Source organism: Equus przewalskii, chromosome 17 (assembly GCF_037783145.1).
Source record: "Equus przewalskii isolate Varuska chromosome 17, EquPr2, whole genome shotgun sequence".
NCBI lineage: Eukaryota > Metazoa > Chordata > Mammalia > Perissodactyla > Equidae > Equus > Equus przewalskii.
In genome coordinates, this window is record NC_091847.1 from 34,011,971 (window position 1) to 34,027,801 (window position 15,831).

General features: G+C 40.6%; 1 protein-coding gene across 27 annotated transcripts in view; it reads left to right on the forward strand.

The window, feature by feature from the left end:
* FMNL2 (formin like 2) overlaps positions 1–15,831 on the forward strand; it is a 294,810-nt gene that overhangs the window by 165,247 nt on the left and 113,732 nt on the right. For all 27 annotated transcript variants that reach the window (XR_011528358.1, XR_011528359.1, XR_011528360.1 and 24 more), the window contains exon 2: positions 3,066–3,149. Coding sequence is in view for 22 of the 27 variants with exons in the window: in XM_070579787.1 (XP_070435888.1) it covers positions 3,066–3,149 (84 nt within the window). In the remaining 5 variants the exon portion in view is untranslated. The remainder of the gene's footprint in view (positions 1–3,065; positions 3,150–15,831) is intronic.

The following is a 15,831-nucleotide window of genomic DNA, read 5'->3' on the forward strand; positions in this document are numbered from 1 at the left end:
TCCAGATCTGCACCGCCTTTTGCAAAGTGCCCTTCTCATTAAATGGATCACCATTCACCTAGTGACTCAAGATTGAAGCAAAGTATTTAATTCTTGACATCCTCCCTCAGCCCTTAAGTCTAATCCATTTCACTTAATATTTCTGACGTCTATCCACCTTTCTTCATTTGATGTGCCATCAGCCTTGTCCGAGCCACCATCATTCATTTGAACTACTGCCCTGGGCTTCTGACCAGCCTCCCTGCTTCTACTTCGGCTCTTTCTCATCGGTTCTCCTCATAACACCTGCAGTAATCTTTGTAAAACATAACTTGATTATGTCATCTCATGCTTACAAGCCACCAATGGCTTCCCACTGCACTTTAGATAAAATAAAAAGTATTTACTCTAGCCTACGTGACTGGGCATGATATAGCCCTGCCTCACCTCTCCAACTTTATCAGTCTGTCATTCCCTCTCTTTTACTTTTTCTCCAGCTGTGCTGACTGTCTTGCAGCTTTTTGATGTGCCAAGCTGTTTTCTGCCTTAGCATCTTTCCCCTGTTCCCTCTGCCTGGAATACTGTCATCCACTCTTTACCTGGCTCACTCATTTTCAGGACTCATCTTAATGGTTGCTTTTTCCTAAGAGGTCTTTCTAGACCATCCAATTTAAAGTTGCCCTCTGATAATCTCTATCAAGACTTAGAATTTTAGAAAATTAGTTTGTTTCATCTGCGTCTGCCCCACCGTAATACGATTGTCCACGGGATCACATCTCTTTGGCTCCTCACTGTGCCGTGGTGCACAGTGCTTGTACAAGCGTGGTGCTTCATAAACATTTGTTGAACGAAAGACTGCTTCGTTAAAACAAAAACTGATCTAGAAAGGAGCATCTTGGCTTTCTCTTTGCAGTGGGAGCAGGGCTTGCATCTAATTCCTGTGGCACTGTTTGCAAACTGCTTCCATGTGAGCGTCTAGTAGAGTACTAATGGAAAGTCAGTTATCTGCCATTTTGCCTTGCTGCCAGGAAAAAAAAAAAAAACTCTGTGGCATTTTCAGGGTTTGTCCTTGGGAGGCTAACAGACTAAGTTTAGGTCCTGTTTTTGCTCCTATAAAACTGTCCAACCTTGAGCGAGTTAACCGAGTTCTCCTAGGTCTTTTTCCCTATATGTAAAATGGGGAAAGTTGCATCTGTCCTATTGGCTTGTTACGAAGATTACATGAGATTATGTATTCAAAGTGCCTCATACTAGTGGCATCTTGTAGGAGTTCGGGTGTCCCTTTTCTTATCCTCTCTATATCACAAGAAATTAATAAAGACAGAGAAAAACTCATTTAACTTACCTTGTCATCTTATGGTTCTCATTTAATGCATAATCATACCCAGGGGCGCTAACATGAGGGTCAAAATCAGTGTAAGAGGAAACAGTCCATCTCTAGGGAACAGATAAGTGATGATGGGCTGGTTATTTAATGGTCAATAACATGGGCTCCCTCAGAAAGATATATATGTAATTCTCCTTTGCCATATCCCAGAGTGGTTGTTTAACCTTGTAAAGTTGTGATAACAAATAAATACTAGATATTTTCCATTCTAGTTCAGATAGGCCATAGGAAAATAGTTTTCCTATTTTAGATATTTCTGTGGGGAAGCCTTGGCAGTACCATTGAAAACTCTGAAGTCCAAAACTCTTCTAATTATGTTGTCAGCTTTGGGGGATAATTAAAAAATTTAAAATTCTGAAGACAGGTTGTTGGATTGAAATGGGTTAGATTAAAATTGTAAGTGGTATATATCTACCACCTACTTAGGCATACCAGTCTGGATGCTCAATTGAGTTTAAGGGAAAATGCTTGAGTTATGTCTGTCAAAATCATCAAAAGTTAATTCTCTGACATTAAGTCAGAATAACTCACCCACCCTTGCCTCTATTAGTTTTATTTCACTGGATGTCATGAGACAGTAACTGTGGCAACGGGAGTTGATTCTCTATAAGTCAAGTCATCTGGAGAGCTAGGGGCTTGAGCATTAAAAGTTCAAGACCTTTGCATTTTCCTGCTCGAATATTGACCCAGGCAAGGAGCTGTGTTGTTTATTTTAGGATAGGTATGATTTACAGTGTTGCCACAAGGGGATGGACAGGACAGTTACTAGATGGAAGACATTTATTGACTACTTAATATAATTGTTTAGAGCATGGGGACTTCAGGGAGGCCAAGGGAACAGATAGGAATTCCTTCTGGGGCTCTCACACTCTGCCATGTTCTGTGGCCAAAGATCTCACCTCATACCCAAGCTGAGTATGTTGAAAATGTATATGATTGATTATTTGGGGCGTTAGCCTAATAACATTTGAACATACCTGGGAAAAGCCGTGGCCAGCACTGCAGAAGATGTGTGTATTGACAGAGGTAGGTTTATATGAGCACTGATGTCTAGAAATCTCTTTTAGCTTATGGTCAGCTTCTCACTGCAAACCCAACTTCATAAACCTATAGAGCTAAACTGAGACTTGTGGCCGCTCATGTTAGCATATATCTTGAAGGAGTGCTGTCATCTCAGAGAGGGACAATAAACATTTGCACTGTTTTCAGTGTTTTTAGAAAAATTTTTGTTCTTTTACTCTTAGTTGTCTATCAGAGTGAGTAAAAGTTGATGATGTCTATCAACGGTCTGGTCGTTGGGTTTTCTTTTGGTGTTTTCTGTTCTGTGTCTGGTGGGGCTGCAGTGCTCTAAAAAGAAATTGGGGCGATGCTTTTTAAGCAACTTCTTTTGACCTTTTGTTGAGTAGAATGGGAGCCCGCCATTAAATGAAGAAATAATGCATTACCTCTGCCAAAATGCAAGCCTGCAGTTCAGAGCAGGCCACCTCAATGCCCCAATGTAGGACTTTAGTTTCTCTCCCCCATTAAACCAATTTGATGTTTAAATGACTTTTGTAGGGTGTTTCAGTTTAATCAGATGCTGAAAATTGGAAACAAGTCATAAGAGAACCACAGTAGTATTCTTTGGTCTGCTTATGAGTTGGCGATAGCAGCCTGTTGTGGAATGTGACATCTCTCTTCCCTTTTTTTTTTTCCACAGAATGCTATGAACCTACCCCCTGACAAAGCCAGGTTACTGCGGCAGTATGACAACGAGAAAAAGTGGGAGCTGATTTGTGATCAGGTAAGAAACAGTGATGCTTTCATCAGGAAATACTGTAAGAAGAGAACCGGGTGTCCTCCCTTAAATATATTAGACTCTTTCTAAGTGACACATGGATTTCCGTTTTGTATTTTTTTCCTCCCCAAAGCCCCAGTGCATGGTTGTATGTCCTAGTTGTAAGTTCTTCTAGTTCTTCTATGTGAGCCACCACCACTGCATGGCAACTGACAGACGGGTGGTGTGGTTCTGTGCCTGGGAAGCGAACCTGGGCTGCCAAAGCAGTGGGAACGCCGAAGTTGAACCGCTAGACCATCAGGGCTGGCTTGTCTCTTTGCCTTTCTGTTTCTTATGAGCAAAAGAAAAGTTAGAAAATGACATCTTTTATTCTTGAATTATTTTAATTCTCTCCTTTATTTTCAAATATTTGGTAGTTAGATTTTCTGTGCAGTCTGTTCAAGTGGGCAAACCAAATTCAGATGATCTGGTTTTCTGTTTACCCTACGTAGCAGTTTATTCTAGTTTAGTTGGCTTTCCTATGTGTGTATATTGATGTATATTCATGCAAGAAGGTGAATTGTTTCTATAGAAACCTTGCTTGGGCGGATGAAACATTATTTCATATTTTAGCAGTTCTCCAGTTGTTTCATTTTATTGTTAACTCATTATAACAAATTCATGCTCTTCAGAGGGTTATAAAATAAAAAGTGAAATTCTCAGTACCCTCCAAATTCTGTATCTTAAAGATCCACTGGTAAGACTTTGAAGTATCTCCTTCCAGTTTTTTAAAAAATGTTTTTCTTTAAAAAACAAAAAAGATATGAATGCACACATTCTTGACTGCATCCATTCACTGGTGTATATGTCTCTGCCTCATTCTTTTCAATGATACGTAGTATTCCGTTGTAATTGGTAGTTTTTTTTTTGCATTTCCTTCCAGGTCGAGGTACGGGCTATAGTTGTTTTAAACCTTACAAAGGTCATAAAGTTGAGAGTGGGCTCCGTGTATTAGCTCTTTTATTTTGTGCCATGAGCTTCAGGGTAGTTGTGTCCCTCCCACCCCTGCCACCCTGAAAACTTCTGAGAAGTGTGCTAATTCCTCCTGGCACAGCTCGCTTGGTCTCTACTGTGGGGACAAAATGTGTCAGGGGAGGAGAGGGGTTTTCTGTTCCCCGTAGGTAAAGGGTCCGTGTTCCCTAAGAAATAGACGCCTGTGGTTCACATGGAGCTTCTGAAGTGCTCATTGTGTGTTGTTTTACCTTAGCCCCTAAACTGAAACAGTAATGAACTGGGGGTAAAATCACCCTCTCTTTTCGATGCTGTGTTTGAGCACCAAGAGTAGATAGAAACTGAGGAAGCTTACTGCTTATGTGACCACGATGCAAAAGAATAAAATTTTGCTGACATTTATAATCCCCTTCCTTGAGAGAGATTTTCATGAGTATTATCTAAACCTCTTACTGCAAGGAACAGTGATTTCATGATCCCATTGAACAAAGATAATAGGGGTAATTAATGTAAAGGAAAGGTAATCACACAAGTGAGGGAGGTCCAAGGTGGGTGGAAAATTCTACAGATGCCAGATAGGATGGCGCAGAGAGCACAGGCAGAGGGAGCCTGCCTCGGTGGCCCTTGGTTAGCACCGTGAGCAAGGGCTCAACTTCCTTCCTTCCTCAGACTTGAGGGATTCACTGGCAGCTCAATCTGTCCTACTCCTTTCTGGCTTTATTGAATTATTTATTTTTGCATCTCCAACATGCCAGAAGGGGAAGACTGCTAATGATGGAAGATTTCTAAGAGCTGTTCTCTTCTCTCAGACTGAAAGTAGCTTCATAGGGTTGATGGTGGGGCTTAGGGGATCTTGAGGCCGGGGCGGGGGCGGGGTGGGGGAGGGCAATTGGTTATGTAATTATGTGTCTGATTTTCACATCGTCAAAGTTCAGGTGGTTACTGCCCTTAAATGTTAATACGCCGGGACATGGAGAATTGAGCCACTTCCTCTGTTCCTCTCTAGCAGTCACTTCAATATGTGCTGAAAGCTCCAAACTAGAGTGACTTCCATCAGTTCTGAGGGGTCATGGGGGATTTGTTAATAATAGTGAAATGATAATAGTAACTATTATTGTTGCCAGTGGCTAGCATTTAGTAAGCAGAATCTTTTTCTTTGAGGAAGATTAGCCCTGAGCTAACATCTGCTGCCAATCCTCCTCCTTTTGCTAAGGAAGGCTGGCCCTGAGCTAATATCCATCCTTATCTTCCTCTGCTTTATATGTGGGATGCCTGCTACAGCAGGCTTAATGAGCAGTGCATAGGTCTGCACCCAGGATCCGAACCCGTGAACCCCAGGCTGCAGGAGCGGAACGTGCGAACTTAACCGCTGCGCCACCTGCACAGCCCCTAGATTGTCTTGATAAGAGCTTTGTGTTTAATCTTCAAAGCAGTCATGCTTATTAGTATCTACATTTGACATTTAGGGAGAACGGAGACTTAGAGATTAAGTCATGCTCAGGGTCACACAGCTGTTTGGTGGTAAAGTGGCATAGGTGGTCTGATTCTGGAAGATACGCATGTTCTGGGGTCTGTACTCGCTACTACTGCTCTCTAACCACTATGCTCGACTCCTTTCCTCACAAAGTGCTCAAGTGGGTGAATGATATACTAAAAAGAAAAAATACGGGTTGTCTCAGTGTCTCAGTCTTGCATTCTGGTGTTCTTTCCTGAGAGGGAGAGAAAGCCAGGGAGCCGCAGCACAGCTCTGAGCCTCGCCTACCCATGTCCCCACTGTGGTGAACGATTGTTTGTGGTTAGATGTTAGTCATTGTGAGAATTGTGGCCAGCAGAAAACTAGACTTTTTGTCACATATGGGTAACCCAATAGTGTGTCTCACACGTGAATATTATTTCTCTAATGTGTGTTTGTGAAGGAAAAGATAAAAACCATGAGCCTAAAGCATCCATAATGTACTGTTCTTATTACAAATTTAATTTATTGGTGTTTATTGAGTGAATGTTAATCTTATTTGTTATCTACATGGACCATGTCATATGTATATACATATGTATTTGGTACCTAACCTATATCTGTCTATGATATCTCACCTGATGGACATTCAAAATATGTTTGCTTTTATGATTCCATTTATATGAAATGTCCGGAATAGAAAAATCCACAGAGACAGAAAGTAGATTAATGCTTGCCAGAGACTGGGAACAAGAATGGGGAGTGACTGCGAGTGGGTGCAGGTTTCTTTTTAGTGTGACAAAAATTACACCAAATTACATAGTGGTGGTAGTTGCATAGCTTTGTGACCATATTAAAATTGTACACTTTAAAAGTGTGAATTTTGTGATATTTGTTATGTCTCAATGAACAAGACATTTGCTTCTACAGCAATCAGAGATAGGAAAAGAAGAGAACCTCAGAGAAATGACTAAATGTTTCTGTGGATCTTCTTTGGATCCTAATCCAAACAACCTAACTATCAAAAGACTTTTGGAGAAAATTGGGGATATTCGATTAGTCACTCCAAAGAAATTATTAGATGATTCCAAGAAATTATTGTTGACTTTGTTGGGTTTGGTTTTGGCACTGTGATTATAGAAGAATCTGTCCTTATTTTTTAAGAAATATACACTGATATAGGAGTGAAATGATATGACTGGAGTTTACTGTAAAATACTTCAACAAAAGAAAAAAGGGATAGATAAAGAAAATGTGGAGAAATCTTGATAACTGCTGAATCTTCGTAGTGGGTTATGTTGGGAATCTATTGTAGTATACTCTCAACTTTTGTGTATGTTGGAAAATTTATAATATACAATTTAAAAATAAATATATGTGCCGCTTAATGATCTTCATTTTTTCCTCATTGGTAAAAATGTAGTTGAAACTAACATTCTTAAACTATTTTGAAGATGGAAGGCAATATGTGCAGAGGATGTAGAATAACATCTGACATATGGTAGGTACTTTGTAAATGGGGCGGCTGCTACTGCTACTGCTGAGGGGCCCAGATATTAAATATTCGTACCGTTATTGTTTTTTATTGTCAACTTGTCTTCAAAAGATTCAAGGGCGATTTATTGTTTTGAATCTGTCATATGTTACCCAAACATACTTTATGGTTTAGATGCATGTTGTGTGATGCTGTCAGGAAAAGCCACAGCTATAGATTTTCAGTCCAAGAAAACATCAAGGCAAACCTCTTGTCTTATTTGTGAAGTCTTCAAACAGTGACTGTGGTGTGTTGTCCTTGATATCTGACACACAAGACACTCCCTGGACCCTGATGCTTTGTGCACAATGTATTGAATACAAATATTACTTTTATTTCTTTTTAAGCAAATACTGCACATACATTATTACCTATTTAAGATACATGTTATAGGCAATGTGCGCAAAATGAAACAGGATATTACAGCAATTTAATTCCAAGAGGAAGTATGTGATCAAGAGTGTTGGAGGACTTATGGAGAAACTGTTTCAGACTTCAGTTCCATGAAGAATTATCATGTGGACACTTTGAATCATGGAACTGGTCATGTTTCTCATTTTTTTCCTTGGCTGCTGGAAGACTCAGAGCCAAATTTGTGGTCTTCCCTTACCAAGGATACAGTATCTTAGTGGCATGTGTTTTGTTTACCGGCCACATCCACGGCTTCCTCTAATTTTTCCTGCCCACATTTTCCCTCCACACTGATTTCCTCACTTAAAAAAAACCTTGTATGAAGTTGTAAACTTTCTTAAGTCATCTTCTTGAAATGATGAAACATAAAATAATACATCAGGATTACTGTGAACAAAGATTATCCTTGTACTGATAATGAAACTTAAATTTTCCATATGCTGTGGGCATTGTGCAAATCAGTGCATCAAATCTCTTTTTCTCCAAAGAATCTATTACGGAGGGTCAAAATAAAATGCTTTGTCATGATTCAGCTTGGGAAAGTGAGTTGAGTTGAATATAATTCATCGAGTTTTTCATACTTTACTGTGGTTGCGTTAGTCTTTTTGTTTTGTAAATAGTATTTAGATATGTCTCCCCCACCGAGAGTGAGTTACTTAAGGGCACAGGCCATGTGTCATCTGTTTGTGTACCTCCGACATTTTGCTTAGTGCCTGAAACATGATAGGTGCTTATTCAAAGTGTGTTGAATGAAGGAAAGAATAATTAAACGATATACTTGTGGAGACAGTGGAGAAGGAAGAGAAGGGAGAAGGTAGGTGGAGGAAGGAGCCTGGAAGTAGAGGTTTGCTGTTTCTTAATCTTTCTCACCTTCCTCTACCTGTTGGTGTAATTTGTTTGTGATAAGTGAAGCTATTCTTCACTGCTCAATTCTGGTAACTCCTTTAATAACAGTAGGGTGCCTGATGTGGAGGAGTCTCTATGGGCATTTCTGCAATGAAACTCTGTCTCCACCTACCTATAGCCAACTGAAAATCAAGTTCTTTGGCTAATTCTAGGAGCAAAATAAAAATCTGTAAGAGACTAAATCCCAAAGAGCTTTCTAGAATAACAGCCTTCTGGCAATGTGCCTTAGTCCTGTCCTAGATTTTTGCATAAATATATAGATGACCTGAGCTTCTAGTGGGTCTCAAAAGTTAAAGTAACATGTGAGAATTGTCTCACTCTGGTCTGAAAGGGGCTATAGAAGCCAAAGAAAGAGAGGCTGCCCTGTTGGATCTTGGGTGGTGCAGGGTGCATCCTAGAGAACTTACTTCTGTGCTGTAGTAAGTGGGCAGAGTTCCCATGAGGACATTAATTGGAGGACACTGGAGACACCGAGGCAAGTTTTATGAAAGCATGAGATGACAGTGTGAGACTAACAAGCTGGACATATTAAGTTGCTTTGACAACAGCAGATGAAAACCCACAAGCTGCATAGCTTGCTCCCTAAACACAGACCCTCTGCTACATGGTTTGGCTTTGAGGTCTTGGCTGTTTCCTCCAAGTTTGGGTAAAGGCTGTGTTTAGGGAGCTTTAGAGATCCTAAATGAACTTAAGACTTTTAGATCATTATATCTGGAAGTGTCCTTAGAGACCGTTTATTTCAAGCCACTCTTTAAGTTAACACATGGTTGTCAAAAAAAAAAAAATCAAATGTATTGGAACATAAGAAGTAAAGTGAAGTCCTTTTACCTTTCCTGCCTGTTTATGAGTCCCCTTAATTTATTGATGATAAAACTGAGGTTCAAGAGAATGGACGATGAGGCCGGTGCCAAGGTCACCCCAGCTAGTTAGTGAGACAAGACACCCATTTCCAAACTCCAGTCATGAGCCTTTTCAGTTATTTTCTGTTACACTAGGCACCTGGAAATGATCGACTGAAACAAAAATTGCAGTTGATAAGGGGCTATCACCAAGACTTCATCCTATGGCTTCTCAGATGATTTTGGTGGTGGGGGTGGCTTGGTTCGTAACTGTGCCTCTGCTTAATGATCAAGTGGAAGTGATTGGTTAAAAATTCAGGACATTTTGGATGACTAATGCTTGTGGGTGTAGGTTCCATGAGTGTATGAGCCAGTCCCGAAATGTTAGTGCTGCCACACCTGGGCTGGGTTAGAAAGCTTCCCTGGGGCTTTGCCCTTGCTGATGGTGAGATTTGTTGTATTTTGGGGTGATTGGCATGGCTCAACCTTGCCCCCTAATGGCTGGCTGCTGTTTTGCTTGTAGCCTTAGTGAGAGATGGGGTCTCCCCCTTCCTCCACTTGTATGGAGTGATGTGGGAGGAGGAGATTAAAGACAACAACAAAAAGGGTGAGTGAAGAAGTGGCAGGAAATCATACCCACTTAGACTCAGCTTCCTGTGTTAAGCACTTCAGGGAGATCAGATTTCGGCCCTCAAGGCTTGGCACACGTCCTGATCAAGAAAGGGGAGGGCCCCTGCTGCCACCCAGCCAGAGCTGAGTCAGGCCAGTGGCACTAAGATACTCTGTTATACCCCATTACACTAGATACTCCTTTACAGTGAGAGTTGTTACTCTCGTCTTTTTCAACACAACTGACCCATACCATTTGAATGTATTTAATCATTAAGAATATGGTTATTTTTGGGACTGGCCTGGTGGCGTAGTGGTTAAGTTCATGTGCTCAGCCTCTGTGGCCCAGGGTTTGTGGGTTCAGATCCTGTGTTGAGGACCTACACACTGCTCATCAAGGCATGCCTTGGTGGCATCTTGCAAAAAAAATAGAGGAAGATTGGCACAGATGTTTGTTCAGGGAGGATCTTCCTCAAGCAAAAAGAGAATTGGCAACAGATGTTAACTCAGGGCCAATCTTCCTTACACACACACAAATAGAATATGGTTATTTTTTAAACCCTTCACTTACATTTCTTTCAAAAAACCAGAAAATTATTTATTGGGTAACTTGTATCAATAGTTAAGCCAGTTTATCATTGGAATCAAATTTCCTAAAAAGAGCTCTTAGATCTGTGATTTTTTTTTTTAAATATTTGTGTTTTTGTGAGCCAGTTAGCATTCTTTTCTGTCAGGTAAGCAAATATTACAGATGATGATAAATTATTTCCTGGGGATCATCAGATTCTGGGTAATGAGAGCTTCTCCTTGGAGCACCAGGGGCAATAAATGAGTAGGGACATGGGGGCAGGTTGTTGCCTGCTGGAGTGTTGGTGGCTGTCACGTTAGTCATTTGAGTGAGTGTATGAATCGCATAGATGGGGGGGAAGACGTTGAAGGAAAAGATAGTGATGCAGCAATGGCCTTTGCCTTGCTCTGTGCCTGCTCCCCTTGCTCCCAGACTCCAGTTTCATCTGCCTTCAGTCTGTATCCCCCAGTTCCAGACTTTGATTCCACATTTAGCCGCACTCTCTTCATTCTGGCTTTACCGGCTGTTGGGTTAGCAGACAACCATCTCCTTTTCTCCCTCCCCGTTATTCAGTCCTCTGGCTGGCTGATATTTTTACTATATTTAATATTGTTTGATGTTAAATTGTTTGAATTTTTACTCGAGTTCCATAGTTCTGTGGTATGTTGAAATGCTATTTTTAAATCATTGCTAGGTTTTTGCAATCTGTTTAATTTTTTTAAAATTCTGTCTTTCAAACTCTTGGTGTTTTTCTTTTATCATTTTCATACTTGGTCTTCCCCCTCTTTGTAATCCTTCCTTTGGCTGTGCATTAGGTATTTTGTTTTCTGGTTTATTTATTTATTTAAATTCAGCATATTATAACAGTGAGCACTTTCTCTTGTATCCAAATCTAAAGTTATCATAATTAAAATGAATAATTCTTTATTATCACCTATTGCCCAGTTCATATTTCTCAATTTTTCGTAATGTTCTTTCCACCTGGTTTGTTCACACAAGAATCTCCTCCAGCATTAGTCACATATTGTGTCTGGCTGTTACATTCTTTAAGTCTCTTTGAATCTGGAACAGATTTTCATTCATGATGCTCATATAGTGAAAAGACCAGGCAAGCCATTTTGTAGAAAGTTTTGTTTTCTACATATGCTTGATTATTTCCTAGAAGTGTCTAAGCTCCTGAATTTCCTGTTAACTAGAAGTTAGATGTAAAGACATGATAGATTGATACTGATCGTCTTTGTCTGGAATGTATAGGAGACAATGTCTGATGTCTCACCACCAGATAATATTGGTCAAGGAGTCAGGTGACAGCCTGATCCCTCCGTTGTATAATTGTGTTTTTCCCCTGGTGGGGACTCTGTGGAGTGTTACTTTGGCATCATATATACATCCAGTTACCTACTAGCTTTGTACCTAGTGAGTTTAAAACCAATTAATAATCTTCTGCTGAATCAGTTTCATTAGGAGTTGCAAAAGGATGATTTTATAATTTTATTTCCCTTCTACATTAATCCAGCAACTAGAGCTTTCAACAGGGTCTTGGTTTACCCTGGAATATAAGTATTCCTGTAATTCTTTCTCTCAGGTGCCAGTTTTCAAAGTAAGGATTTGGTTTAATAGATACCTCAAAAGGTGACAAATGAGTTTTCCCTGGTTTCCTCTTGTGAGTATGAGTGTCATAGTGAACACATGGTTTTCATAGTATGTTTCAATCAGTAGGATATATATATAGTTTTAAGGCTCACATAGTTGATGCTCTGATGTGTGGGAATTCCTCCGTGCTGGCTCCTGTGTCATTTTGACATGACTCTGTTAATTCTGGAGAGCTTGTTTTATGGTGGAAAAGCCACCTCTTTGGCTTAACCTGTACTTTACTTGAATAAGACATTTCTCCAAGGAGCCCTGTTCTTTTTAGTGGTGGATGGTATTAGAGATGAGAATGTGAACGCTGGAGGTTGTCACAGCTGCTGGGTGAATTTGCTTCTCAGTTTAATTGTCTAGACCTTGAAAATATATGTCTAAAAGTTGTGAGTTGATGTTGATATTTCCAAATTAATTTTTAATATTAATTCACTTAATTTCTTTGATTTTATAATTATCATTTTTCACTGAAATATGATTCCTAACATAACTGCAATTGTCTTTTCCTATAATATAAAAAATTTCAAAATAACACCACCAATATCATTACTAACTAAAAACATTACTAACTAAAATTACTGAATGAAGATAAATATTTTTTGTAGTTGTGTGTCCCCAAAATGCATCCTGTTAAAGATATGCTGAGTCCTGTGGTCTGAGGTCACTTAAATAGACACCGTCTGTGTTTTAACTTCCAGGGTAAGTTAGAGTAACCATAGGACAACAAGTAGATGCTGGGTTAGTTTCCTAGGGTTGTCGTAACAAGTTACCACAAACTTGGTGGCTTGAAACAACACAAAGTATTTTGTCACAGTTCTGGAGGCCAGAAGTCTGGAGTCAAGGTGTTGGCTGGGCTGTGTTCCCTGCAAAGGCTCTAGGGGAGAGTCCTGCCTTGCCTCTTTCCAGCTTCCCGTGGCTCTGTGCATTCCTTGGCTTGTGGCAGCCTAACTCCAGTCTCTGCCTCCAGAAGTATTCACATGGCCTTTCCCTCTTCTCTCTGTGTCTATTTCTTTTCCTCTGTTCTTGTTTTTTTTTTTTTTTTTTGAGGAAGATTAGCCCTGAGCTAACTGCTGCCAGTCCTCCTCTTTTTGCTGAGGAAGTCTGGCCCTGAGCTAACATCCTTGCCCATGTTCCTCTACTTTATGTGTAGGGCTCCTACCACAGCATGGCTTGCCAAGAGGTGCCATGTCTGCACCTGGGATCAGAACTGGTGAACCCCAGGCTGCTGAAGCAGAACGTGCACTTAACCACTGCGCCACCAGGCTGGCCCGTCTTCTGTCCTTCTTATAAGGACACTTATTTTTGGATTTAGAGCCTACCGGGATCATCCAGGATGATCTCATCTCAAGATCCTGAACTTAGATCTGCAAAGACCTTTTTTCCAAATATGGTCACATTCACTGGTTAGAGTTAGAACATGGACTTATCTTTTTGGGGCCAACATTCAACCCACTACAGAGGCCAAGATAAATAATGATTTACATAATGAGCTTGTCATTCACATGACAATCCAAGTTGGTATTGTTGCTCATCAAGGGTTAAATTCTACTGAATGAACCAGGCACCCAGGTAAGGCTCTTTTCAACAGAGAGCTTCAGCTTTACCCCAGGGGTTGTCTCCAAGCAAAGGAAGACAGAACCCCTAGGTGCATACCTCGGGAGTTTTCTGGGCCAGGCCTGGAAGTGGTGTATATCACCGGCAGTCTTACTCCGCTGGCTAGACCTGCAACGGAGGATGAGCCGTATAGACCAGCTGCACACCCAGGAAAGAGAGGAAAGCGTTTCCTAAACAGCTAGTCTCTACCATGATTACCACTTTTGATAGTCTGATAGTTTCATTTGTTTTAGGTTTTAGTCAATATTAAAACTTGCTTTTATTTACGTATTCATAAACTTATTCATTGAATAAGCGTTTAGTTGTACAGCTGAGGGAAGCAGAGAGAAGTGAGAGGTTATGGATCTGAGTTTTCCCAAAACAGATACCTCATGTAATACTTTGAGTCAGCAAGAGACTCTGAATGGCTGGTAGTACCAATGTGTTTGTTCTGAGTTCCAGCAGCATGCCAGGCGTGAATTGGCGATGGGATGTGCATTTTTGCCAAACTTAAAAAGAGAAAAAATGTCTCTGGGTTGTCTTCTGCTTGAGATTTTAAAGGGACTGTCTTCCTTTTCTTGAAGTCTCCGAACCTGAGAGCAGGGTATTGAGTTAGTGGGTGTTAAAAGAAGACAGTTTCTTTCCAGTTTCCTTCCTGAAAGTGAAGTTTCCTTTCCGTTAAGACTCATTCCAGGTGTCTGATTCGAAAACGCTGGAGAAGCAATCAGAGGAGCAGGTGCCAGCTCTCTTTATGTGGAGATTTCTAGCATTTACTATCTGTGGAGTCGTGGAAGATTGAGTCTGAACGTAGAAGGGAGTTTATATCGTTCTTCTTCCAGAGATTGCCTTTATCATACAGTTTTTATGGTGAGGAGAAAAGATACTGGCCTATTCCACAGGGATTGAGAGGTGAGGGCAGAAAAAAGGGAGAAGGTAAGCTAAAGAAGTGGGGAATTATTCCTTTTTATTATTATTTATTTATTTACTTTTAAAGATTTTTTAAAATTTTTTCCTTTTTCTCCCCAAAGCCCCCCGGTACACAGTTGCACATTTTTAGTTGTGGGTCCTTCTAGTTGTGGCATGCAGAACGCCGCCTCAGCATGGCCTGATGAGCAGTGCTGTGTCCACGCCCAGGATCCGAACTGGCGAAACCCTGGGCTGCCAAAGTGGAGTGTGCGAACCCAACCACTCGGTCACAGGGCCGGCCCCGTTCTTTTTATTATTTTTAATTTTTGGTAAGAAACATTCACCCTGAGCTAATATCTGTTGCCAATCTTCCTCTTTTTGCTTGAGGAAGATTCGCCCTGAGCTAACATCTGTGCCAGTCTCCCTTTATTTTGTATGTGGGTCACCACCACAGCATGGCTGCTGACAAGGTGTAGGTCCGTGGCCAGGAACTGAACCCTGGCCACCGAAGTGGAGCACACCAAACTCAACCACCAGGTCACGGGGCCAGCCTCAGAACTTTTCCTTTTTAAACTAATCCTTTTGGGTAGCTTGACATAAACACTCTGTCAGAAGTGCTATTTGGCATCAACAGCCAGAGGAAGAAGCCCAGGGCTCAGTCTGATTTGAAGCTTTTAGGTTAGCTTTTGCCAAAATGACCATCACGTTGCCTGCCTTCCTTCCTGATAATGAATGCAAATGAAACCGTAGATTTCTTCTGCCGTCCTCACCCTCTCGTACAGCAACTTAATTGCCTGAGCTGGCTTAGATGTAAACTTTATTGTTTGAGCATCTTTTATAAACTTGAGAAGGCTGTTACAGGAAGGGAAGAATCATAGAGCCAGTTTCATGTGCATATGGGCTAGACTGAGGACCTTTGACTTTATCTTTTAGAAAATAAGTGATTTTTTTAAGGTGTGTTATCAAAGAATTTCTACTAAGTAATACAAATACTACTTTACGTTGTTTTAACATTTGGACATTTAACTCAACCTTTGCCCCAGAAGGCTGTTTTTTTTGTTTAACTTCATGAAAAAGAGAAGTCAAATGGCCTTCTGGAAGTTAGCCAGCAAGTGAGTGAGCTGATACTAAAAAATTCCGAATATTTTTATGTTAAAAAGTACATAATGGTTTGGAAAAGTTTTTTTAAAAAGTTGCCAGTGGATTGATGTGGATCATCGTGTGATCCTGGTTTTTTC